The following is a 25,361-nucleotide window of genomic DNA, read 5'->3' on the forward strand; positions in this document are numbered from 1 at the left end:
TCTTGACTTCACCAAGGACACCAATGAAGATCCTGGTGCCCGTGAAGAGGGTTGTCGACGCCGCGTTGCGTCCCATCGTCTCCCAAGGTGCTCTGTCCACCTCTGGGCTCAAGTTCAGCAGCAACCCGTTCGACGAGATCGCACTGGAGGAGGCTCTCACTTTGCAACGGACCCTCGGCGGACCGGCCAAAGCGGAGGTCCACTGTATCTCCTTGGGACCGGATGCCTGCACCGATGTGCTACGCAACTGTCTTGCCCGTGGAGCACAGCACGCAACACACGTTAAAGTCCCCGAGGGCAATACCCTCGAACCACTCGCCGTCGCGAAGATCCTTCACGGGTTCGTCAAAGACAGAGGTTTCGACCTTGTGCTCTTGGGGAAGCAAGCTATTGATGACGACGCGGCATGTACTGGGCCCATGCTTGCAGGCTTGCTCCAGTGGCCTCAGGCGACAGCTGCGTCTCGTGTCCAGTGGTCTCCTGAGACTTCCCGCCTCAGCATCACATCAGAGACAGACTCGGGGGAACAGACCGTCTCTGCACCGTTACCACTCGTCGTCACCGCAGACCTCAGACTCAACAAGCCCAAGTACGTAGGGCTCGCTAAACTCATGAAGGTCAAGAGGGTGCCCATTGAGAAGGTGGACCCTGAAACCACCATGTCCCAGAGACTCGAACAAGTCTCCGTGGGTGAACCGCCAGCAAAGAAGCCGGTCACCATGGTCTCCTCAGTGGACGAACTGGTCTCCAAGATCAGGGACTTAGTGTAGTGTAGCGTTACATACCTTATATATCCTTACTCTGACGGTTGTGGTCTTGTTGGCGACAGCACTTTATGGGAGAGCAGCCCAGCAGGTTTGTGCGCAAGGTACGTTGAGGCGTACCATTGGTCGAACAGGGCACCTTGCCCGATGTACCCTTGCAACTGCGCTTCTAGGGACTCGCACTCGTGGATCCAGGGCGATACGAGGGATTCGGATCCTCCAGGGTGCCTCTGCGGTGGTTGCAGGGTGGGGACCTCCAACGGTGCGGGTGGTCCACCACCCGCAACACCGCGCTTGTTGTACAGGGGCACGCGACGTAGCAGCGACCGGTACTCACCCGACATCCTTGGGGGCGTGCAAGCGTTGTAAGTGCAGTTAACGTATTTAATTCTTCACTATGTACAGATGCACCGCTTCTCGTCACTCAATGCACCTCGTCTTACTCCCAAACACGACCCTCGAGGCATCAATCCCCAAAGTGAGCGTCGCTACTGACCCTAGACGCTCACTCCGTACAAAGGGCTCGTAGTACAGCCTGTAGCAAGGCATGTACCGATCAACGAACGCACGTACCTCGTCATCCGTCATCCCCTCTCCATTGGGGCTCTCCCTCACGGTCTCGTGCTCTTGTTCCACTCGCCACAAGTACACGTCATCCAGTTGATCCGCCGCAAGCACGATCCCAAGCGAGTGGATCTCAGGGTTGTTCCACATCAGGTCGCTGTACATGAACAACTTCGCATTCACGTCCACCATATCCCCGGCCAGCGGGGTCTCTGTCTCCGGACCAGACCGTCCGCTCAGGATAGGGTTGAACCCGAGAAACCAACCTTCGAGGATGAAGATGTCCACGGGCACGGGGACCCTCCTCTCACAACTCAGCCGGTCACCAGCACCGCCATGCAGCGACTTGTCGTACTGCGGCAGGTGCACGTACGCGGACTCCTCGCCATCACCGTCACCACTTTCCTGCTGGTCCCCACGCCGCTGCAACACGGCTTGCAACACTCTGTTCAGAAGTGGCATGTCGTGCGTCCCTGGCATCCCACGGCCCCTGTACAACTCGTTCCCGGAATACTGCTCTTGTAACTTCAACTGGTCCGCGTGAGTCAGGTAGAAATCATCAATAGACACACAGGCAACGTTGTACTGCCCAGCGTACTTCGCCTTCAAGTGCGCGCACAGCTCAGCACTTGCCCTGGTCTTCCCGGACCCCTGAGGACCAGAAACGTAGATGAACAGCGGGTCGCTTTGCTCCCGCGCAAACCACTGCGGCACGTAAACGTCCACAAACTCCACCGCGTGCTCCAACACACTCTTCCCAGGCATCCTGCTACAGCTGTCGACCACGAACCAGCCACCTTCTCAAGAGCTACAAGACGTGGGGGGGTCAAAGTTGGTCAATTGCTCCTTTAATATATATTATATCGCTTAGTACATAGAGGCCTAGAGGTAGGTGTTCAGAACATGCCCTCGATCTCGCCGTCGCCATTGACCTCGATGTTCATGAACCCACAGTGCGTGGGGAGCCCCGGAATCGTCTGGATCTCCGCGGCGAGAGCGTACAAGTAGTTTGCACCCGTCGCGATGCGGACGTCGCGGATCGGGAACGTGAACCCATGGGGCACGCCCTTCAGCGCCGCGTCATGCGACAGCGAGTACTGCGTCTTCGCGATGCAAATCGGCAGCCCACTGAACCCCTGCGCCGTGTACTGCGCGATCTTGCGCTGCGCCTCAGGTGAGAACTCAACGGACCCGGCACCGTACATCTCCGTAGCGATCTTTGATATCTTCGCCTCGATCGAACTGCCGTCCTGTGTAGAGTACAAAAACTGGAATTGATCGTTCGAGTGGTTGTGGATCGCGTCGATGACCCCGCGGGCTAGATCCACAGCTCCGGCACCGCCTTCCTCCCAGTGGTTCGATACGACGGCGTCCACCGCGCCTGCCTTGAGGGATTCCTCCCGGATCACAGCGTGTTCCTTGTCCGTATCCGAAGACATCCGGTTGATAGCGACGACAACGGGCAAGTTGTAACTGCGTGCGTTCTCAATGTGTTTCGCCAAGTTGGCGCACCCGGCACGCAACATCTCGACGTTCTCAGTAGTGTACTCCTCTGGCAGTGGGGCGCCAGCTTTCACCTCGGCACCGCCGCCGTGCACCTTTAGGGCACGCACGGTCGCTACAATCACAACGACATCCGGTACCAGCCCAGAGGAACGGCACTTGATGTTGATGAACCGCTCACCACCCATCGTGAAATCGAAACCGGCCTCAGTGATCACGTACCCGACTTTGTCCTCCTTAACCTCGGGGGTCCATTGGGGACGTACACCTGCCAACTTCAGTGCGATCTTGTCAGCGAGCACAGAGGAAGCACCGATGGAGATGTTAGCGAAGGGTCCAGCGTGAACGAACACTGGTGTCCCCTCTAAAGTCTGCATGATGTTGGGTTTCACCGCGTCCTTCAAGATAGCAGTCATGGCACCAGCACAGCCTATGTCTTCGCAGGTGACTGTTTCACCAGTCTCTTTGTTGGTCCCAATGACAATCTTGCCCAACCTCTCACGCATATCCTCGAGGGAATCGCACAGTGCAAGGATAGCCATGCACTCGGACGCAACGGAGATGTCGAACCCGGTGTGTCTCGTGAACCCGCGCTCCGTGGGGGCCTCCCCAATGGTGATCCCCCTCAGGAACCGGTCGTTACAGTCGACAACACGTCTCCAAGTGACAGAGTCCGGGTCGATGTTCAACCGGGCGAACCGGTGTACCTCGGTTTCCGTCAGGTCGTCAGGGTTCGTCTTGTCGATCCCGAGCTTCTCGAGACGCCGCAGCATCGACCTTGTAAACTGTCTTTGGCCCTTCTTCGCGGGTACAAGCCTCTTGTACAAAGGTGCGTCCTTCTGCGTGGACTCGTGGAACATCCGCGTGTCAATCGCAGCAGCGAGCAAATTGTTCGCCATTGAGATCGCATGGATGTCCCCCGTGATATGCAAGTTAAACTCGTCCATCGGGATCACTTGCGCGTACCCACCACCGGCGGCACCGCCCTTGATCCCGAACGTGGGGCCCATCGACGGTTGACGGACGTTCGCGAACACGGTCTTGTTCAAGTGTGCCCCGAAGGCCTGTGCGAGCCCCGCCGTGGTCGTGGACTTCCCCTCGCCGAGCGGGGTCGGAGTGATCCCAGTGACGAGGACGTACTTCCCGTTCTCACGGTCGCGCAGCCTGTCCAGGATCTTCAAGTCCACTTTACCCTTGACGAATCCGTAGGGTTCGAACTCTGAGGGCAGGATCCCGGACTCCGCGGCGACTTGTGTGATGTTCTTGGGCTGTTGTCCCCTTGAGATCTCGAAGTCCGAGGGGACCGGTTTCTCAAGGTTCAGAGGTAACGGTTCGTAGACACGTTCTCCAGCTGGGCGGACGCCGTTGACCTCCTCGTAGCGTCTCTTTGCGGCCAACAGCGTGTTCTGCATCAGCATAGCGACGGTCATGGGCCCGACACCGCCAGGAACCGGTGTGATCAGTCTTGCGTGCTTTGCGGCCTCATCGAACTCGACGTCCCCGACGAGTCTGACACCGGACTTACGAGTCGCGTCCTCGACGTAGTTCGTGCCGACATCGACGATCACGCACCCGCGTGTATTCTCCGCAAACCACTCACCCTTGATGAATTCAGGTTGCCCAATGGCCACGACGACGACGTCTGCGTCCTTGAAGTACGTGTGGAGGTCCTTCGTGCGCGAGTGGACCACCGTCACAGTCGAGTTCTGTGCAGACAGCAACGCAGCGACGGGGCTCCCGACGATATCGGACCGTCCAACGACCACGCTGCGGGTGCCCTCCAGCGCAACGTCGTACCGTTTCAACAGCTCGATGATCCCCTTGGGCGTACAGGGCAAGAACTGTGGAGTCCCATGTCTCTTGGCTAGTTCCCCCACGTTCGCTGGCCCAAACCCGTCGACATCCTTCGTCACGGAGACCGTGGAGGTGACTCTGTCCTCGTTGATGTGAGCCGGCAGGGGCAATTGCACGATGATCCCGTGCGTCCCGGCGTCCTCGTTCAATTCAGCGACGCGACGCAGCACGGCACCCTCGGTCACATCCTCTGCAAGATGAATGAAATCGACGGCGATCCCGGCCTCCGCGGCGGCCTTCCGTTTCATCCGCACGTACGTGGCAGAGTCGGGCCGCTCGCCCACCTGGATGATCGCGAGCTTCGGCTGGAACGAGCTGTCCTGCTGGCTCACTTTGAAATCCTCCACCTGTCTCGCGATCTCCTCGCGGATCGACAGCGCGACCGCCTTCCCGTCAATGATACTCGCAGCAGCCATTGCCCCTCTTGACCTTGACCCAGAGGCGAGCCAGTAGGGCATCGTCCAGCAAGCAAGCCTTATATAATAACACTTTACACATAAGAGATTCACAGCGACTCAAACTGTGTACGAGAGGGCCGTTTCCGAAAGCAGCAATTTCCGGCAGTTCTAGAGGTCACAGACCGCTGGCTGCGGAGGAGTCAGCGGCCCGACAGCGCCCCAGCTACAACAGCGTCCCGTCGGTGCAAGCAACACCAGTGGTCCAGGCGGTATTGCACTCGTGGGTCTTGTAAGTTTGTATATGTACTGTACACAGACACGGTATATTATGCGTCTCGTGGGTATGTGGTGTACGAGTGTTTCTGCGTTTTGGTGTCACAAAATCGGTCACCACTGCCACAGCGACGGTTCGTAGCCCTCCGTGACGGTGCTGTCCTCGCCGTAGACGTCCTGCCAGCGGTTGAACCCGCCCTGCAGGACCCACACGCGGTAGTGGGTCCTTTGTTCCGGTGCAAGAGACCGCAGGAACCGCAGCGCGGACGTCGGTCCGCGCTGCTGCGACTGCGCGCAGTGGAACACGACGTTGACACGCTTGCCCCCACCGCGGGACCGCACTTGTTCCAGCGTGTGTATCAGCTCCGCAATCCCGGCACCGTGCTTCAACGACCCGGAGGGGGCGTGGATACACCCTGCGATGTGGCCGCCGACGAAGTCCGACCCGCGCACGTCGACCACTGCGAAGGGCTCCCCCGGGACCCCTGGGACCCCCGCCGTGTGACCCAATTGCAGCCACTCGTACAGTTGCTCAGCGGTCACGTACTCGATGTCCGCTACAGATGGCATTGGCGAGGTCAACACGAGGAGCCGTTGTGTGTCGTTGCTCCGTAACCGGCGTTTTTGTCAGCAGAAAATTTTTCAGTCGAATTTGAGTCACATCGCTTTAAGTATAGTTAACTTATATATATGTGCTAGAGGTTCCCGGGTCTAGGAACGTGCCATTGAGGAACAAGAATAGCATACGCATACTCACAGGGAAAAATGGGTGTACTAGCTAGAATTGCTGGACAGAGGTGTTTTTCTTCCAGTGGGAAGAATGCTGCTGCCAAGAAATTGAACAAGTACTCGTACCATATCACTGAGCCAAAAGACCAAGGAGCCTCGCAGGCGATGCTGTACGCTACTGGTTTCAAGCGCGACGATTTCGCCAAGGCACAAGTTGGTGTTGGGTCCTGTTGGTGGTCTGGGAACCCGTGCAACATGCACTTGCTCGACTTGAACCACAGATGTGCTGCCTCCGTCGACAAGGCCAATTTGAAGGCCATGCAGTTCAACACGGTTGGGGTCTCGGACGGGATCTCCATGGGTACCTCCGGTATGCGCTACTCGTTGCAGTCGAGAGAGGTCATCGCAGACTCCTTCGAAACAATTATGATGGCCCAGTCGTACGACGCCAACATCGCGATCCCCTCGTGTGACAAGAACATGCCAGGTGTCATGATGGCCATGGGGAGACACAACAGACCTTCCATCATGGTCTACGGGGGGACCATCTTGCCCGGCCACCCTACATGTGGGTCGAAGAAGATCTCCAAGAACATCGACATCGTCTCAGCGTTCCAATCTTACGGACAGTTCATCGCAGACGAGATCACCGAGAACGAGAGAGAGGATATCGTCACACACGCATGCCCTGGTCCAGGGTCCTGCGGTGGGATGTACACGGCGAACACCATGGCCTCCGCAGCTGAGGTGCTTGGGATCACTGTTCCAAACTCCTCTTCGTCACCAGCGGTCTCCAAGGAGAAGCTAGCCGAATGTGACAACATCGGTGAAACAATCAAGAAAACCATGGAGTTGAACATCTTACCTCGGGATATCTTCACCAAGGAGGCGTTCGAAAACGCCATCACGTACGTCATCGCCACTGGAGGGTCCACGAACTCCGTCCTTCACTTGATCGCCGTCGCGTACTCCGCAGGTGTCAAGATCACGCCAAGCGACTTCCAACGCATCAGTGACAAGACTCCACTACTGGGGGACTTCAAGCCATCCGGTAAATACGTTATGGCGGACCTCGTCGCTGTCAACGGTACCCAGGCAGTGATCAAGTTCCTGTACGACAACGGGTTCATGCATGGGGACACTTTGACCGTCACTGGTGACACTTTGGCGGAGCGTGCCAAGAAGGCGAAATCGCTACCAGAGGGACAAGAGATCATCAAGCCATTGTCCAACCCTATCAAGGAGTCCGGCCACTTGCAGATCTTGACCGGGTCGCTGGCCCCAGGTGGGGCCGTCGGCAAGATCACCGGTAAGGAAGGGACCTACTTTAAGGGTGCCGCCCGTGTCTTCGAGGACGAATCCTCCTTCATCCACGCCCTAGAGAAGGGTGAGATCAAGAAGGGTGAGAAGACGGTCGTCATTATCAGATACGAGGGACCAAGAGGTGGTCCAGGTATGCCTGAGATGTTGAAACCTTCCTCCGCACTTATGGGCTACGGGCTGGGCAAGGACGTCGCCCTCCTAACGGACGGTAGATTCTCCGGTGGGTCTCACGGTTTCCTGATCGGCCACATCGTGCCAGAGGCAGCAGAAGGTGGTCCAATTGGGTTGGTCAAGGATGGTGACGAGATCGTCATCGACGCGGACAACAATAAGATTGACCTTTTGGTCTCGGATTCGGAAATGGCTCAACGTAAGGCGCAGTGGACCAAACCTGCTCCTCGCTACAGCAGAGGTACTTTGTCAAAGTACGCTAAGCTGGTAAGTAACGCATCTCTAGGCTGTGTGACAGACGCTTAATTGTTGGGAAGGTTTTACTTTACGATGTTGCGTGGACGTGGAACGTCTCGCAGTATCACTTATGATATATTATTTATTTATTAATAGAGATTTAGTTATCAGGTATATAGTCCATTGAATGGATATGATAGTTGTGTTTTTGGGGTGAGCGATCAATGACTTTACATCATTTGCGAATGCCAACGGTTGCTGTCCGCTGGAGCTGGCTGGTACAAGTGCCAGAAATAGAAGCAAAAAAGAATGCGCAAGCCCGGAATCGAACCGGGGGCCCAACGATGGCAACGTTGGATTTTACCACTAAACCACTTGCGCGTATTAAAAGACAAAAAAATAAAAGATAGTGCTGAAGATACTTAATGTTTTGAGTACACTCTATAAGAGTTCAACAGTGTTCAATTGTCTGCCCTCTCTATATAAGGAATATATAGAAAGAAAATATATAAAGGAAGCAAGACGAGGATTCCAATGACTGGAATCTGTGGCCTTTATATAATATTTGGTGACGCTGGATCAGATCGCATTAGCTTGGGTCTGTCCGTTCGTTATAGATACGTAGTCTGCTGACTAAGGTGGGGTGTAGTCTGGTGACTAAGTGGGGTGTGCTCTGGTGATTAAAGCAGGGTGTGACGCTTTTGTATTGTTTGTTGTATATTGCGATGTGTTGCCTTGTGGAAGAGGGCTTATTGTTTGTGTCTCGTAGGAAAGACAGTTGTATGTCGTTACCGAAAGCTGTATGTCTCGTGACTGAGAACTGTGAGAGTTTGTGACTGAGAGCTGTGTCTCGTGATTGGAACTGTGTGAGTTCCATGTTACAAAAATTTCCAAAACTGTTCTAGAAGTAGAGATAATTTTAGCAGATGCTCCCGTATTATGTTTCTCTCAATAAAAAAACAAGAGTGGCTAGATCTATCAAAGAATTATCTATACGGGATTGTACTTGATCACAAAAACATGTACTGGTAACTGGAACAAGAGGAGTCCATCCCTTGTTCCGAACAGCCGGAATAAGGTTATATCAACTGGATCAATCTTTTTCAACAGACTTATGTAACGGACTACATCTATCTGGATTCAAGAAGAAAATATTTTCTGGTGTGAAACTACAGTTTGCGACTTGTAACTTCACACAGAGAGTACTTTCAGTCAGCGTGATATCGTTTACTTTAACACTGAAAGTATAAACATCTCTTCCAGCATATATTGTGCTACTCGCCACGTCGATTGCTCAACTTTCTTGTTTTAGGTAGTGAGTCAGGGACACCTCAAAACAGCTTTCAGTTTCAAAGACAAATTGCTGGCTTTACTACCAATGTTCATCATATTTTCTTGTTTTATTGTAATCTTACCAAAAGCTCGGTTGATGTTTGAGACCAACAAATTCAGATCTTATTAAATTCAATGCCGGCTCTAACTACATTAATTGGCATCTGGCGTTAAATTCAAATCAAACCAAAGCATTAGATGCTCCAAATATTGTACACTCGAATACAACCTTAGTCATGTTCTGGAACGTCTTTAAACAGTTCGTTTTCCTTTGCTGTTTCGTAACCGCTCTTTCTGCTCACCTCGCATTTATGTGCTTGTTCCAGTGATAAAAACAGTACTGCGTAAACATACAGCTGCTCCAGCTCCGCGTTGCCGGCTCCCCGCCGTACCTTCTTTAATTGTTGATGCTCTTTAAGGACTCTTCACCGTTTGTTCTGCGCATAGAATCTTTTAACGTGAAATTTTTGGAAAATTTTAAAGTCATCGCTTAAAATACACCACTTAGTGCACGTTCATCGGATAGAATTAGGCCAACTGAACCTGCTACTGATGTCGCGTGTTGCTACGGAAGCCATATTTATTGGTGCAAATCAGCAAAATCAGGTAAGTGACTTTGACAAGTCTCGAAACCTAGTTGCATTCGGAGCGGGTAAAACAATTGCACTTTGGAACCCTACAGATGAAAAGTGTAAAGGTGTCCTCGCAACTTTGAAGGGCCATGAGGCAGATGTCACCTGTGTAACATTTATTAAGGGAACAGATTATCTGGTTTCTGCATCCGAGGATTTTCATGTCAAAATCTGGAAATACACCAATGATAAGGAGGTACTAAAATGTGTTCAAACTATAGAACACTACAATAATACGATTGTGACTTTGACCGCATTGCCAGGGGTAATTGCTGTTGGTTGTGCTGATGGGCTGATGTCTCTTTGGGTTTGCCAAAGTGATGACAGTGGTAAATTTGTTTTAGGCCATGAGTGTCATGTGGCCAGAAATGTCCTGCCCTTGTCGTTATCGCTTTCGAATGTGAAGAACGACAAGTATTTGCTAGCGGTCGGGGGCACAAGTGTCAATATATTTATCTTTTCTTTCACTTTCAATAAAGAGTCTCGGATGATAGACGACTGTGAATTGTCTGCAACTTTGGAGGGCCATGAAGATTGGGTAAAATCATTGGCATTCCGCCACCAGGAAACTCCAGGTGACTATTTGTTGTGCTCTGGTTCTCAAGATCGCTATATCAGACTATGGAGGATAAGAATCGATGATTTAATTGAGGGAGAGGAAGAGGATGACAACAAACTAACCTTGTTGAACAATAAACAATACAAATTCGATGTTGGCACAGACCTGAAAGTCTGTATTAACTTTGATGCTTTGATCATGGGGCACGATGACTGGATCTCCTCTCTCCAATGGCACGAAACAAAGCTACAACTGCTTGCATCTACAGCTGATACAGCCTTGATGATTTGGGAACCCGAGAAGGCGTCTGGTATTTGGATCTGTAATCTAAGGCTAGGTGAACTATCCTCTAAGGGTGCGTCCACCGCAACTGGTTCGTCTGGTGGGTTTTGGTCGTGTATTTGGTTCACTCACAATGATATGGACTGTATTTTGACGAACGGGAGAACGGGTGCCTGGAGAGTATGGGCAGCCAAGGATGGTGTGGTAATGGACCAAAAGCTGGGAATCACAGGTTCCACGAAGGATGTTACCGATATATCTTGGTCTCCAAATGGTGCTTATTTACTGTCAACATCGTTGGACCAAACGACTAGATTATATGCGCCATGGTTATATAATGCCGACGGAACCGAAAGAGCGGATAAGACGTGGCATGAATTTTCAAGACCACAGATCCATGGGTACGACATGATCTGTGTGGAGGCAATGAATAATAATGGCTTTGTTAGCGGTGGGGACGAAAAGATTTTAAGGTCGTTCAGTGAGCCAAAGGGTGTAGCTGAGATCTTACAAAAGTTTGTGCATGTAGAAGCTCAAAATTCCAATGAGATGCCCGAGGCTGCATCTGTTCCAGTTTTAGGGCTGTCCAATAAGGCAACGGACGATGCAAGTGATGAGGAGGGCATGGACGGGGAGGGTGGTGATGCCCGGAAGACTGTTCTGCAAAATATGCTTTCTTCCTTGACTGGGCCCCCTACTGAGGACATTTTGCAAAGGCATCTACTATGGCCAGAGATGGAAAAGTTGTATGGTCACGGTTACGAAAACACATGTCTTGATATCTCTACAGATGGCCGCTTTATTGCATCCGCTTGTAGATCGAACACCCCACAGCACGCTGTGATCAGGATATTTGATACAACTACATGGCTGGAAGTCCTACCAACTTTGGCGTTTCACGGTTTGACTATCACCAGATTACGCTTTTCAAAGGACAGTAAATACTTGCTGAGTGTTTGCAGGGACAGAAAATGGGCGGTCTGGGAAAGGAACTTTGACAATAACACATTCACCTTAAGGTACACTCATGAGAAACCTCATACAAGAATTATATGGGACGGTGACTGGACTCCTCTTGAGTTTGGCAACGCCTTTGTCACCAGTTCTCGTGATCGTACGATAAAACTTTGGAGGTACGATGTGGGCAAAGACGAGTATGCGGCAGAGAACTCTATGAAACACACGAAGCCTGTAACTGCACTTTCTGTTTTGGATAGAGTGATTGACGGTAAATTACTGGTTGCTGCAGGTCTAGAAGATGGTACGATTATTATTTATACCTATGGCAGTGACGGTTTCCAGAAGTTTGAGGAATTAGAACATCACATCTCGCCAGCTGACAAAATATTTAGGTTGAGATGGTCGATGTCGATTTTGGGAGGCGCAAATCAACTGTACTTAGCATCTGCCAGTAGCGATAACTCCACAAGAATTTACTCTGTTCAATATTAGAGTTATTCGCGTGAAGCATTCTAGGGCATTAATATTTTCGTATATAATAATCTACACAACAATATCCCATGAACGGAACCACTCTAAGTATAAGTACTTCATTGGCGCACCGTCCATTCCTTGGCACAGCGGAGAGAAGTAGTAGTAGATATAGATGCAGCCAGAGAACATTGCAAGGTAAACAGGTATGCTTATCAAAGGATGTTTTGGGTACACCCAGTAGTTCATGGCAAATCCAAAGACCATGATCGCAAAGTACAGCGCAGGAACATAATGATGCACATAGGTAACTCGTCCCATGACAACAAATGGTAAGTAGTGTGACAACCAGCCCACAAGTGGGAAGCCACATTGCATGATGAGGGTCCACCAGTGCGGTTCAGTTATTTGAATAGTTTGTCTTCTCCATTGGTAAAATATTGAGAAGAGCAATAATGGCAGCAGTATAATTGTTAGAGTTGACGCCCAAGTGTTGAATGGAGAACCCAACAAATAGTACCTAGTGTTGCTTAGATCCCATCCACACAGTCTGAGCCCGGTGTATAGAATTGGCCATTCCCAGGCCTCGGAGGCAAGGTTGTCATATTTGTCTGGATCCGGTATTAACGCATTATTCGACGAAGCCATAGCAAAGTTTATTAAAATGAAATCTGTCCAAAACTTAGAAGCTGGCGGGCTGTAGTCCTCATCGGCTTCTAATTGGTCATTCCAATGATCTTCGACATTCCACCATGTAGATTTATCCCTTTTACTCCATGAATACTTGCACACGATTTCAGCTTGCGAAAACCCCCATTGAGGATATGCCATCCCTGTGGAAGATAAATAGCAGCCAAGCTCTTTGTGTCTCAATCTAAAAAATGTTGAAATAGGATGCAGCATTGAAGGATCTTCCTCGGGGAAGTCGTAATTCGACGACCGTAGCTGATCCACGATCTCAATAACCCAATCATCCTTTTCATCACCTTTCGTCTCAGAACCGTATCGGCTGACTTCGAAGTTACCGCGAGAGACGTGGGAAGGTATTTCATGAGAATGCAAGTTGGAGCGAGTGTTGTTGTGTACTAGTCTTACCGTTAGTCCATCTACAACAGGTATCAATTCTCCATTTGGAGTTTTTCCATTCTCGTCAAGATGAATGCCAGAGGTTCTGGCAAACTGAAACTGCCAATTATTGTTGCTATCCGAATGGCCGTAACCAGTAACCTGACCCTGTCTTGACCCGTCTGGGTAGGACTGTATGTGGGAGTGTAATAGGTTTGGGCTCAGTCCATGGGACCGTATTGTTACAACAGACCCAAACATCACATCGCGAGGGCTGTTTTGGATTTGAGTTCCTTCCAAGTTTACCTGAAATAATGAGTTGGTCGACGCGTCACCTGTACCTGACTTGTAAAGCAATGCAAAATGAATCTTGAAGCAGAAAAGGTACACCAAGAATGGGATCAATATCAGATCCAATATCCGGATAATCCAATGCTTGGTGTATTGTAATCGGGTTACAGACTTGTCGTGAAACAGTCTGAAGAGGTCTATGATGGTGTAGAGGCCTACCACCGCTGTGACCAATATACCAACCCATTTTACTGAACACACACATCCAATGGAGAGACCAGTAAGAAGCATCCAAAGTGACCAAGTGCGAGTAAACTGTGTATTCCTAAGATTGTGTAACTTGGCCATGCAGGCAAACGTAGTTGCAGTGAAGAAAAGAAGCATCGAATCCAGCAATATGAACTTTGAAAGAACTATAAAAGAATGTTCCAGTGTAACCATCGTTGTTACCAGATACATCGTTGGATAAGCAAATCCCAGCCACTTGGAAGTGAAGAAGGTCACTGGGACACATAGAGCACCGAAGGTGGCATTAAATTTCCTCATAAACACGTAGTTCATACCATTTTTGTAAGTGGCGCCAGACTCAAAAGCAAAATCACCATCAAATCCAGTAAGCCATTCACTCAATGCAATAAGCATTTTACCCAGAGGAGGGTGGACGTCGTGGTAAAACTCGTGCTTTAGATAATATGAGCCAAATTTACCAAAATGTGCCTCATCCCACACTACGTTATTGTTCTTCCCAATTCTATAAAATCGTAGGTAGAACGAGAGAAACGTTAACGCCAGAGGTCCAACAACATCCAACAAGATATGTTTCCACGTTCCGTATCCTGTTGCAGGTAATGTCTTCTTCACGTCGCGATCTACTATAATCCCGTCATTGGGGTCAATTGGAAGCGGTTCGTCCGTTTTCCTTTTCCGTAGATTATCCCGATCCTCATTCAACTGAAAGCTGGACATGGTCTATCCAAGTCCCAGGGATCTGAACGCGTCGTTGATGGTTTTTGCGATGGCGATAACAGTAGAGGATTCTCCGGTTCAGTTTTGAACAATTCGCATACTCGAAAGAAAATAGTCACGTGTATCAAAAGACATTATATGTACATCTCATCTAACAACACTAATACTTACAGTGTTTAAATTCTCGTATCGGCGTCGTTTCTTTGTTCCTGATACATGTTAGGAGTGCGTCCTTGTACTGCTTGCTGCGGTATCTTTCATATATCAGGGACAGGTACCACCAAATCTCAGCAGAATAGTACGCATCGATTGATTTCCGAATGGAACACTCCAGGAGCAGCTTCAGCCTTGCATACGCAGCAGATTTATCGGTGTCGTTGGCAAAGACCTCTTCGGCTTTTGAAAGGTCTGTTTTAGCTGATAGTCCCTTCATTGATAATTCGGTTTCCAACTCGACATTCTGTTCGGACTCGGGCACAATCAGTTCTGCAAATCCTACGATAGCTCCCACATTAACATCGTCATAGTACAACACATTCTCTACTTCCCCCAGGGCTTTATGCCAATCTTTTTCCAACATTGATAATCTGCTTTGGTGCACGTTACAGTTGATATTTTTCATTTTGGGAGAGTTGATTTTGGACACCTCCGCGACGGCGTTTTCAGCTTCCTTTAACAGACTTGTGATTTCTTCCGTAACTTCAGGTCGTGCTGGATCCAACAGACTGGTTTCTTGCTCGTATTTCCTCATGTAGAAATCAGCAACCATCAGCCAAATATTCTGTAACAGGTACTCCTTGCACCTCGTGGATGATGTATCGTCAGCGGTTGTCTCTGGAGAAGAGTCGTACAAATCATGATACAGTTCAAACAAATCGACAACCATTTCAAGCGCGTCGCTTGTCCCAAAGATTTCATCGATCAGACATAATTGTGTACATTTCATGCTGATCAGTTGCCATTTATCCTCATCAGTTAGAGTCTTGGCATCGGTTACCATAGATTCTATAACTGAGCAGACAATCTTGTATGAATCTTGCTTATCCTCCTGTACTGAATGGCATAACGCCAATAGATGCCAAGCTCTGTAAAATGTTGGGTGATCGTTTAGGATATGATCTTGTAGAAATGTAATACAGCTTTCGATTTCTCTCATACATGCTAGAGTGTATGCATACTGGAACTGGATCTCTAAATTCATTTCCTTTTTGGGGAGTAAAGACATTGCGTTACAAATATAGGACACCAGATCTCCGGACTGTAAAAATTGCAGTTCCGTTGAATGGCTATCGTATATGACTTTCCATGAGCTGAACAGCGTTATTGCCACGTTTTTAGGGATTACAATTTTTTTGGCAGTGGATGCGTAATTTAAGCAATCCTTGGGATTGTTCGTAATGGGGAACTGTAAATCTTTGTACAGGAATAGCAGCAATTTCAATAAGTTCTCCAAGCAAGTCTCGAATTGGAACAGTATTCTAATTGAGTTCGATGGTTTAGTCTTATTCAAAATGAAGTTGTAAGACTCTATGAGGGAGACGATGTCATCAAACCGGTTTTCGTTTAGTGCGTAGTCCCTTTTCGTATATTTCTCGAGGTTGACAAAATTCAAAATGGACTCCTTTATCTCGCCATTTAGCATGAAATATATCATAGCCGTTTTGCTTACGGTGATACTTTGAAATGTCTTCGCCATCGACGAGATGATGAATGTTTTCCACTGTGGAAGTGGTTTATGGTTCAGTGTTATCAAAAACTTCTGTAACACTATGTGGACCTGATCCAATGTAGTGTCATTTGATTCGTTGGCTCTTGGAAATTTCGCCCTCGACAGAATTTCTTCGCAGTACTGTAACATTTTGGGTTGTTCTGTATCCAAGTCTGTATCATTATCCCTAGATGCTTCGACGTACATCATTGCAATGAGCGGGTTACGAGATTTGAACTTCTCAAACAAATTTTCCAAACTGGGCGCGTTCAACTCTAAAGCGATCAATTGCAAGTAGTAATACACGTACCCGTACGATTTTTTCGGAATGTAGTCAATAACTTGCAACAGCTTTTGGTAGTGTATCAGTGGATTCCCCGTGATTTTAGCTTTGTAGTATAAATTTTCCAAATCCAACAGACTGTGGAAATCGTGGTAAACGGATCCCTTTTCACTTCTAGCCATACCTGCTTGGAAGTTCTCATCTAGCAGTTTCATAGATGTGTCATAATCCGCCAAATAGAACAAAATGATACACTTACAATTCACTAGAATCTTGGTTGCCAGGTTCAAAGTTGCTGGATCCTGGGCTAGAGTAACAGTTTGGTCCGCTGTGGCCTCCATTTTCTTACACTGATCCATCAAGACACGGCCCACGTCCTGCGAAATTCCATTATTTTGAGACAGATGGTAGTATAATCGGAACTGTAGCGCCAGTATGTTGTCAAGCAGGGGAACACCAGATTCGAAGGTGGATGCACCCATCATCCGTCTCTCCAGCGCCTCTGCAACAGAGTCCCTGATCACATTTGTTGCAAGCATTGTGTGTCTCTCAATCTCAACAACGAAACCTATATCAAATAAGTTCAATTGAGCCCCACACTACTCTTTTACCAGTCCATAGCACCAGACTGCACTTGCTCTGTGATAAACTCGAGGTCAGCTTCAGTTAAAGAGAAGCCCAAGATTGACACTAAAAGAAAAAGAAACGTGAAATTGCGGTTTGAATTACCCAATTGGGGAACCCATCCCAATTGGGAAACAGCCTTCAAGCCCTAATTTTTTTCTGTTTTCAAACCCTAAAAAGCAATTTGCTCCGCGAAAATAAAAAAAAAGGGTACATTCCACGGACTCTTTTTATTTCCGCGGAATTTTCAAAAAAGAAAGAAACCTTTTAGACACAATTTCCAATGTTCCCTTTTTTGGTGAAAAGTAGAAACGTGATTAGATAATCATGAGTACATTATCAATGTTGCATTGGTCAGAAAGACTATACGGATATGTATAGATACATGTATATATATATTGGGGGTTGGCGATCTGAAGAAGGCAAAGAGGGTTGGTTGTCTTGATTGTGCCTAAGAATCGCCTCATTTGGGCATCGATTGAATAGGATTACCTGAGTTTATTTATGCAGGGCGATACAACGAACGGGAAAAGTTTGGATAGTACGAGAATGAACTCAATGGACGGCAGTAGCAGCAGTCGTGGTAGTGCTGAAGCTAGCAGTGTCGCAGACGATATTGAAGGGTACGAGCAATCTAAGGTGGAACCTTTGGGTGTCCCCCTGCAGCCGGTGAGGACGAGTCTTTTCTCTCCCAGGATGAAGGGGACGAGGAAGAAGATTCTCATAAAGTTTGTACTGGTCAATTTGTTACTGGGGGCGTTCATCCTCTCACTGTTGACAGTGTACTGGGGGGCGACATACAGAACCACTAAACATTTGCGTAGAGTCACCGTGGTGGCTGTGTTGGAGGATGATCCTGTGGATTCCCCCATTAGCGAGGGTATGACAGATGCCCTGCCAGGTTTGATTGATGCTAACCCTTTAGGCTGGAAAATCTTCAATACTTCCCATTTTATGGCAAAGTACAACTTAGATAACCGTTCAGAGATATCCGAGCGGTTGATCAAGCTTGTGTACGACGAGAAATACTGGTTTGCGTTCCACTTGAAACCTAATATGACTTTCTCATTGTATAACTCTTTGGTCAATGCGGGGCCCGACACGGTCCGGTTCAATTCTACCGAGTTTGTGGATGTGGTCTACGAGACGGGGAGGGATCCCGCAAGTGTTGCGTCCGTCATGATACCGTATGTGAAGGAACTTCAAAGCCAGTGGAAGAACTACTATCAAAGCACGTACCTACCTTCGTTCCTTTCCAATATTACCAATACGAACGACTTTCAAGCAAGACCACAAATGTGGTCTACCCTGGGGGACATCACATTCAACTTCATTGATTACAGACCCTTCTATGACCGGATAATCTTATCGCCGTTGCAAGTTGGTATGATTTACTGTATCATTTTAACGGTTTTCCAGTTTGCTGTCTTCGGTCCATTGCACATGGAGATGGCGCGCGTCTTGAAACCAAAACACATTTTCATTTACAGACTGTTCATGTCGTGGTCAACGTACTTCTTCATGTCCCTCTTCTTCTGCACCGTTTCAGCAATGATGCAGATCGACTTCACAAGGGCATTCGGCCGCGGTGGGTTTGTCGTCTACTGGTTTTCCACTTTGCTCGTCATGGCCGCCGTCGGTGGTGCAAACGAAAACGTTATAGGTCTCATTGTAGTGTACGGCCCACAATATTTGACTTCATGGCTGTTGACGTGGATTATCATGAACATCGCTTCAAGTTTCTACCCACTCGTCCTAAACAACGTTTTTTACAGATACGGTTACATGATGCCTTTGCACAACGGTGTCGATATATTCAAAGTGATATTCCTAAACGTATCGAAACAACATATGGGGAGGAACTACGGTATATTGGTAGCGTGGATTGCTGTAAACACCATCCTTGCTCCTGTAGTGATGAAATTCATCGGTAAAAAGGCGCAACAAAACGGTAAGCTACAAGACCAAGCAGTTTTGAAGAAATACAATTTACTGCAGGACAGTTCGTAGGCATATAAACACGAATTTTTGATAGATTTATATACTGGGTTTGGTCAATAGTCAGTTTTTTTATTCGTCATCGACTTTTTTTTACGGTAATTAAAGTGTTTCTAAGAAACCGCGAACCATGTTGAGACCATGTTGGGCTCATCCTGCGGTAAAAGAACACTACAGATAGCTGACAATGGCCGATCAAGTGGAAAGGAAGAAGTCTTACAGATGGGTGAGTGCATCCCACGTTAACTACGATGGAGCAGACTGGGATACGGACAGTGGAAGCGACCTTGAAAGTAATGATCCCCGGAATGCTAAGCCATCAACAATAGCCGAGCCGCTTCCAACATTGCCTGAACAGAATGGTAGTCGGCAAGACCATGTGGATGTTGAAACACAGAAGGAACACAAAGCTCCTTCAACACCGCATTTGCAAAACAGCCTCGGAGGTAACCCAGAACACGATGCCCAAGATGGTACGAGGCTGAAGGAAACACCAATGATGGCCAACATTGTGTCACCGAGCATGCAGTCATCATCGCCCCTAATGAGCACACCGAATCTCAATGTCAGTAGTTCCAAAATGTCCAGTGGCAAGAAGTCGCCGAGTAGGAGCATCAACCATGATTTGGATAATTTGATGAAGCAGATATCCAAAGAGATGACACCATTGTTGCCATCGAAAGAAAAATTTAATGACCAAAGTAGCGTTTCTAATGATTCGCTGCATGATGACCCTGAAATTTTCACCAGCGCAAGAGCTACTCAAAGTCCTTTCCAGCATCCAGACAATATTCAAAGAAGCTCTGGGCCAACGGATGTTGAACAAGACGTGCCGCGAAATCAGCACAGTAGCATCGGGCAACAAAGTTTAAACTCCTCTACCTCGAAAAGTGATGGAGATGAGGAAAGCCTCAGGGTGTCAAAGAACGGCTACTTTGAGGAATACATGGACTCGGATCATAGTGGGTCAGACGATGATGCTCAGGATGATGATTCTGTGATATCTGTGGAAGAGCACAATGAGCAAATAAATATAAATGGAGACGACAGCTTAAGTACAAAAAACAGTCATCAGGGGGGAGCAAATCAAATCCAAGATACCGTTGAGGACGCATCAACTTTCCAAAATCCTGATTTAGAAGTAGATGAGAAGATTAGTCAAGAGGAAAATAAAGCCATGCATTATACAAACCAAGTAGCAAATCAAGGTGAAGAGCAACAAGATACAACTGAGAAGACCCCCGTGCCTTTACAACTGTCAGAGCATAACAACTATTCTGAACTGAGTATACCTGATACGATATCTTCCCATGATCATTCTTCAGATGAATTGCAGAGCAATGGAGAAGAGGAGCAAGTTTTACCGGAACACTCGCAGCAGCATGACGACAGGTCACATCATCAAGACACTGAATCCAATGTTACCAACATGTATGATGACGATACGCTTTCGTTTACCCAGTCTGTTGGGTACGAACAAGAGTCTGCCATACTTCCTGAGGTAGAAGAGAACGCAGATTTCAAGTTTAGCAATAAAGAACATCGTACATCAATCATTGAATCTAGTGAAGACGATGATTATCATCAAAACATCAAGGATGCAGGTCATGCCACGGATAATGGCAGCGATGGATCTTCGATAAAAGTTTCAAAGAATGGGTATTTTTCCGAGATGTTTGATTATGATCAAAACGACCGTGATATTGAAGGAAATAAGCATACTGAGCAAACAAACAATGTAGATACTGACACTCTGTCTGGTATTGGAGGAAATTTGGCAGAAAATAGCCCTGATCGCTCCGAGACATCAATGAAGCAAAAAGACACCAATGTGATAGATCGCGGAGATGCAGAGATAGACGATGGATCCGTTCCTTCTGAACACGCTGATATTGATGGTAACACGACTGATGAAGATACTAACGACATGACCACCTCGAGGAAATCTGTCAACATGGGAAAATGGAAACCGGACACGGATTCCTTGAGAAATGATTTTGTTCAAGAGACCGCCAAAAAGGCTGTTCCTGAGGGCTTTGTTTTGGACAAAGATGGCAAATTAGTAGACTTGACCCCATCGAGCATGAAACCAAGAGTAGTTTCTACTTACTCTGAGATTGAGAGCGGCTGGAACGTGTTTCCATCTCAGACTGGGGAAAATGATGATCTCGAAACCATCAAGGATACTAAAACCCTTTATGATAATAGTACTATCTACAATGTTCCTGGTCTAATAGCCAAGAACCAAAATCTACCGCCTCTGCCTGAGAAAATGATGCCAACCCAAGAAGAGGTAGACGATGACTACAAGCCGTCAATGTCGCTTGTGGCTTCTGCACCAAGTCACCTCAATGAGGATGGCTTGGGTATTTCACAGCCCAACTCCAAGGATACCGCGAAGGCGACCTCGAACGCAGAAAATATGCCGAAATTGGATACATGTAAGATACTCTTGGCCAAAACGTCTAACAAAACAAAGTATACACAATTGAACGAGTATAGCCAAGCCCTATCTGAATATGACTCCGGTATACAAACATGGATTAGCTTCTCTCTGAAGTCCACTTCGAATAGTGATAAGGACTATTTGTTCCAAAACTACAAACAAAATAAGCATGTTAAAGAGGCATACGCTAAAGCAGACGATATTAGTAAAAAATACACAGTTAGCAATACAGTAGCCAGTGTAAATCAGAACGTTAATCAAATTAGGAAAAAGGTGTTTCATCATGGTATCAAACCCAAATCATTGTTCAGCACAATTAGTAAAGGAGTTAAATTGTAGTCTCCGGCGGTTTAAAGTTACATTTGAAATTGGCACAAGTTGCCCAAATTTTTATACAAATTGATATAGTTGTTATTTAGCTGTTTTTTTTTGCTTTGGCATGTTCTTATTGCCAAAAGAATAAGTCGCTGATAATAGTTTTATTTAACCTTCGTAGGTAATGTATTGCATCAGATTACATATATCTTTTCTTTTACTGGACAGTCAGTTTGAGCCTGTGGTGATATCACATTCCCGTCATTTACAATATCAAACAGAAACCGTTTCGTCAAAAAGCTAAAGTAAGTTGTGGTTAAACAACTTATCTACAGTGTGATATTCTTAGTTGGTCCGTATACGTAGTTTTAAGTTATATCAGTTGTCCATGATTATGTATATTTGATCCGTTTTGGTTTGTTCTTGGTTCCTGGGTCAGCGATTCAAAAACTGTCTTAAAAGATGTCGGTGCAGATACCTTGCAGCTTATATACGTTGTCTCGAGTTCGTATACTCACATGTCGGGTTTATAATAGTTCATAGTACTGTGATTGAGAGGGTAACGGGTCATAAGTCCATTCCCAAAGGGAGTTCCCGAGTTATCCTCACTATTTACCGCATCAAATTACAATATCATGTAATTTCCAACTAATAGCCACAGCAAAAAAGACTCAATATAGGTAGTTTGCTAAATAAATAGATTTGAGATAACGTGGCCATCTGCATGTCTTGCTGTTGGATATTGGAAATCCGGCTTTCGTACAATGCTACATTGCTTATCATCATATAAAAGGTGAAAAGAATTCATCGACAGTTTATGTAGCTCTCCTATATAATGCGTATACGGGGGAGGAGCTTCCGGCGCTCGGCAGTGACCGTCTGCTGGAGGACCCTGCCACGCCTCAAACATGCGTAGTGTAGCATCATTCTTAGCTTCTAGAATTATTTTTGCAGGTTATTTATTTGGGTTTTACCTTTGTTGGAGTTTGAATCTATTTCAAAATGTTAAAATTGAAAAGTATACCAAAGAACTTGAAGTACGGGGTACCGGGATAGTAAAGTTGCCAACGCCTTAATAATTGTATTGTAGATAAGCAAGAGTTAGGTACTCCAAACATACCAAAGGTTCTTGTATTTCTTCTTCCTACAAGAAATGAAACTAGTCTCACACTATAATAAGGCAAACAAAAATGGGACAGTCATATCAGAGTGACTATACTATACAGAAATAAGGCGACTACTGTAACGTTTTTTTCTACGTAGGTAAACATAACACTTTTTGTTTTACTGCAGGGAACATTGAGTATCTGTATGTCACTGGAATTTGCTCCTCGTTTCAAAAGCATTACTTAGTCTGAAAGGGTGTTCTGAACAATCCCATTCACTTCAAAATAATCCTCGCGAGTTTCAACCAGTGTCTCTTAATCTTGCACAAGAGCGAAAAGAAGCCAAAGGGAGAAGAGAGGGTCAAGAAATGATTATAGAGATGAAGACATATTCATCATTAATGCAGCATATATATATAAATTCTTCACTATATCCATTTGTTTCCATACTTCTATAAAATGACTTTAGCTTAAATTTGGTATACTACCTCCCTTAGTTTTATTACTATCACTCTTTATTCTTGTTACAGTGTCGTTTCAATAGTAATGTACAGTTCGTACAGCCGCACGTCAAAAATAACAAAACCTCATGATTAAAAAAAGGTTCGAGATTCGCAGCGAACGAGACCCAACTGTTCACCCCCCCAGAAGAGGTACAGGACCCCAACATACCTGCAAATAATCATGCCCTTTGCTTCAACAGATACATACTATTTGGGTCTTGATTTGTCAACGCAGCAATTGAAGTGTTTGGCAATCAACCAAGCTTTGCAAATTGTCCACTCGGAGACTGTGGAGTTTGACAAGGAGCTTCCTCATTATGAGAGCAGGAAGGGTGTCTATGTCAATGGAGATGTCATAGATTGTCCAGTACTAATGTGGATTGAGGCTATTGACTTGGTGTTCAAGAAGTACGTCAAGGCACAATTCCCGCTTAGCCAAGTACATGCTATTTCCGGTTCTTGCCAGCAACATGGTTCTGTATATTGGTCGGAGGAAGGGGAGGCTTTATTGGAGAAGTTACAAGACAAGTCTTCAGGCTCTTTGATTGACCATTTGGATAGTAGTGCATTTTCCAGGCAGACCGCGCCCAACTGGCAAGATCATAGTACGGGCGCACAATGCAAGGAGCTAGAAAGCATTGTGGGGGGACCTGGGAAGTTGGCGGAATTAACTGGTTCAAGGGCCCATTTTAGGTTTACGGGTCCACAGATCCTGAAAGTAGTAGAGACGGAAGGCGCAACTTACAAGAAGACTGCTCGCATAATGCTTGTCTCTAACTTCCTGGCGAGTGTATTTTGCGGTAAGTTTGTAGGTTTAGAAGAAGCCGATTCGTGTGGGATGAACCTCTACGATATCCCAAGCAGGAAACTAAACGATAAATTGTTACAGTTCATTGATAGTAAATCTGATGGACAAGATGGATTGTTGCAGAAGTTAGGGGGCGAGCCCATGGAGTGCAAGACACCAACTCCAGTAGGGAAAATAGCCCGGTATTTCGCTGACGTTTACAAGTTAAACCCGGAATGTTCTATTTTCCCTATGACCGGTGATAACTTGGCCACAATCTGTTCATTGCCCTTGCAAAGCAATGATGTTTTGATATCTCTGGGTACCAGCACGACAGTGCTACTGGTTACCGACCAGTACCATACTTCTCCAAACTACCATATGTTTACTCACCCAACGATTCCAGATCATTACATGGGGATGATCTGCTACTGTAATGGTTCTTTGGCGAGGGAGAAGGTAAGAGACCAGCTAGAAAATGACAAATCCTGGACCAAATTCAACGATGCAGTAATGGACGACTCTCTCGACACTTCTGACGAGTTGGGGATATATTTCCCATTCGGGGAGATTGTCCCCAGTGTATCTGCTACATACAAGAAGGTTAAATTCGATAAATCGACTGGCCAAATTACCTCAACGGTCTCGAATTTCGACAACGCGAGACATGACGCGAAGAACATTGTAGAATCTCAAGCGTTGAGCTGCCGTGCACGGATCTCGCCGTTGCTTAATGCGGTCAGCGATCCATCTCCAAAGGATAAAAACTTGACAGTGACCTTCGACTACGATACAAATGTGCCCCTGAGTGAGTACACCTGTAAGAGACCCAAGCGAGTCTTCTTCGTAGGCGGGGCCTCCAAGAATGATGCCATTGTCAAGAAATTCGCTCAAGTACTGGGCGCAACGGAGGGGAACTACCGCCTCGACACCCCAAACTCGTGTGCCCTCGGTGGGTGTTTCATCGCAATGTGGTCCGATGCATTTGTGTCCAAGCGTACTAACTTACCGTTTGACCAATTCTTGAACAAAAACTTCCCCTGGGACTCGCTAGATTTTGTATGTCAATCGCAGACCGCTCAATGGGAGAATTACAATAAGATGCTTGTCCCATTGAGTCGGCTGGAGGCCATGTTAGACTGACACACTACCGTCTTCTTTTAAATACTTTCTTGTACATACAGTTCACTTTGAAGCAATAAGCCTTTTTTCATATT

At 47.0% G+C, this 25,361-nt stretch overlaps 12 protein-coding genes and 1 non-coding gene across 13 annotated transcripts; 6 read left to right on the top strand and 7 right to left on the bottom strand.

Moving 5' to 3' along the window:
- Nucleotides 1-23: 23 nt before the first annotated feature.
- Nucleotides 24-770, top strand: CIR1 (Cir1p; the record flags this gene model as incomplete). The annotated part of the gene is made up of 1 exon (XM_022608929.1): nucleotides 24-770. One exon carries the CDS (start codon nucleotides 24-26, stop codon nucleotides 768-770), a length of 747 nt encoding a protein of 248 aa, XP_022465376.1.
- A 26-nt stretch (nucleotides 771-796) lies between these two features.
- MVB12 (ubiquitin-binding ESCRT-I subunit protein MVB12) lies at nucleotides 797-1,108 on the bottom strand (the record flags this gene model as incomplete). Its single annotated transcript, XM_022608931.1, has 1 exon — nucleotides 797-1,108. One exon carries the CDS (start codon nucleotides 1,106-1,108, stop codon nucleotides 797-799), a length of 312 nt encoding a protein of 103 aa, XP_022465377.1.
- Nucleotides 1,109-1,184: 76 nt separating this feature from the next.
- On the bottom strand, nucleotides 1,185-2,093 carry TDA10 (putative ATP-dependent kinase; the record flags this gene model as incomplete). Its single annotated transcript, XM_022608932.1, has 1 exon — nucleotides 1,185-2,093. The coding sequence occupies one exon, from the start codon at nucleotides 2,091-2,093 to the stop codon at nucleotides 1,185-1,187; it is 909 nt and encodes a 302-aa protein (XP_022465378.1).
- Nucleotides 2,094-2,224: 131 nt separating this feature from the next.
- Nucleotides 2,225-5,101, bottom strand: ADE3 (trifunctional formate-tetrahydrofolate ligase/methenyltetrahydrofolate cyclohydrolase/methylenetetrahydrofolate dehydrogenase ADE3; the record flags this gene model as incomplete). The annotated part of the gene is made up of 1 exon (XM_022608933.1): nucleotides 2,225-5,101. One exon carries the CDS (start codon nucleotides 5,099-5,101, stop codon nucleotides 2,225-2,227), a length of 2,877 nt encoding a protein of 958 aa, XP_022465379.1.
- Nucleotides 5,102-5,470: 369 nt separating this feature from the next.
- YCH1 (phosphatase YCH1) lies at nucleotides 5,471-5,926 on the bottom strand (the record flags this gene model as incomplete). The annotated part of the gene is made up of 1 exon (XM_022608934.1): nucleotides 5,471-5,926. The coding sequence occupies one exon, from the start codon at nucleotides 5,924-5,926 to the stop codon at nucleotides 5,471-5,473; it is 456 nt and encodes a 151-aa protein (XP_022465380.1).
- A 195-nt stretch (nucleotides 5,927-6,121) lies between these two features.
- ILV3 (dihydroxy-acid dehydratase ILV3) lies at nucleotides 6,122-7,885 on the top strand (the record flags this gene model as incomplete). Its single annotated transcript, XM_022608935.1, has 1 exon — nucleotides 6,122-7,885. One exon carries the CDS (start codon nucleotides 6,122-6,124, stop codon nucleotides 7,883-7,885), a length of 1,764 nt encoding a protein of 587 aa, XP_022465381.1.
- A 241-nt stretch (nucleotides 7,886-8,126) lies between these two features.
- On the bottom strand, nucleotides 8,127-8,197 carry KNAG0Gtrna1G. The gene has a single exon. It is a non-coding gene; the product is annotated as a tRNA-Gly (tRNA).
- Nucleotides 8,198-9,700: 1,503 nt separating this feature from the next.
- Nucleotides 9,701-12,073, top strand: ELP2 (Elongator subunit ELP2; the record flags this gene model as incomplete). Its single annotated transcript, XM_022608936.1, has 1 exon — nucleotides 9,701-12,073. The coding sequence occupies one exon, from the start codon at nucleotides 9,701-9,703 to the stop codon at nucleotides 12,071-12,073; it is 2,373 nt and encodes a 790-aa protein (XP_022465382.1).
- Nucleotides 12,074-12,124: 51 nt separating this feature from the next.
- PMT6 (dolichyl-phosphate-mannose-protein mannosyltransferase PMT6) lies at nucleotides 12,125-14,374 on the bottom strand (the record flags this gene model as incomplete). Its single annotated transcript, XM_022608937.1, has 1 exon — nucleotides 12,125-14,374. The coding sequence occupies one exon, from the start codon at nucleotides 14,372-14,374 to the stop codon at nucleotides 12,125-12,127; it is 2,250 nt and encodes a 749-aa protein (XP_022465383.1).
- A 160-nt stretch (nucleotides 14,375-14,534) lies between these two features.
- YPP1 (Ypp1p) lies at nucleotides 14,535-16,904 on the bottom strand (the record flags this gene model as incomplete). Its single annotated transcript, XM_022608938.1, has 1 exon — nucleotides 14,535-16,904. The coding sequence occupies one exon, from the start codon at nucleotides 16,902-16,904 to the stop codon at nucleotides 14,535-14,537; it is 2,370 nt and encodes a 789-aa protein (XP_022465384.1).
- A 589-nt stretch (nucleotides 16,905-17,493) lies between these two features.
- On the top strand, nucleotides 17,494-18,999 carry SNG1 (Sng1p; the record flags this gene model as incomplete). The annotated part of the gene is made up of 1 exon (XM_022608939.1): nucleotides 17,494-18,999. The coding sequence occupies one exon, from the start codon at nucleotides 17,494-17,496 to the stop codon at nucleotides 18,997-18,999; it is 1,506 nt and encodes a 501-aa protein (XP_022465385.1).
- A 175-nt stretch (nucleotides 19,000-19,174) lies between these two features.
- Nucleotides 19,175-21,772, top strand: FYV8 (Fyv8p; the record flags this gene model as incomplete). The annotated part of the gene is made up of 1 exon (XM_022608940.1): nucleotides 19,175-21,772. One exon carries the CDS (start codon nucleotides 19,175-19,177, stop codon nucleotides 21,770-21,772), a length of 2,598 nt encoding a protein of 865 aa, XP_022465386.1.
- Nucleotides 21,773-23,538: 1,766 nt separating this feature from the next.
- Nucleotides 23,539-25,287, top strand: XKS1 (xylulokinase; the record flags this gene model as incomplete). Its single annotated transcript, XM_022608942.1, has 1 exon — nucleotides 23,539-25,287. The coding sequence occupies one exon, from the start codon at nucleotides 23,539-23,541 to the stop codon at nucleotides 25,285-25,287; it is 1,749 nt and encodes a 582-aa protein (XP_022465387.1).
- Between the last annotated feature and the right edge of the window lie 74 nt (nucleotides 25,288-25,361).

Source organism: Huiozyma naganishii, chromosome 7 (genome assembly GCF_000348985.1).
Source record: "Huiozyma naganishii CBS 8797 chromosome 7, complete genome".
Taxonomy (NCBI): Eukaryota; Fungi; Ascomycota; class Saccharomycetes; order Saccharomycetales; family Saccharomycetaceae; genus Huiozyma; species Huiozyma naganishii.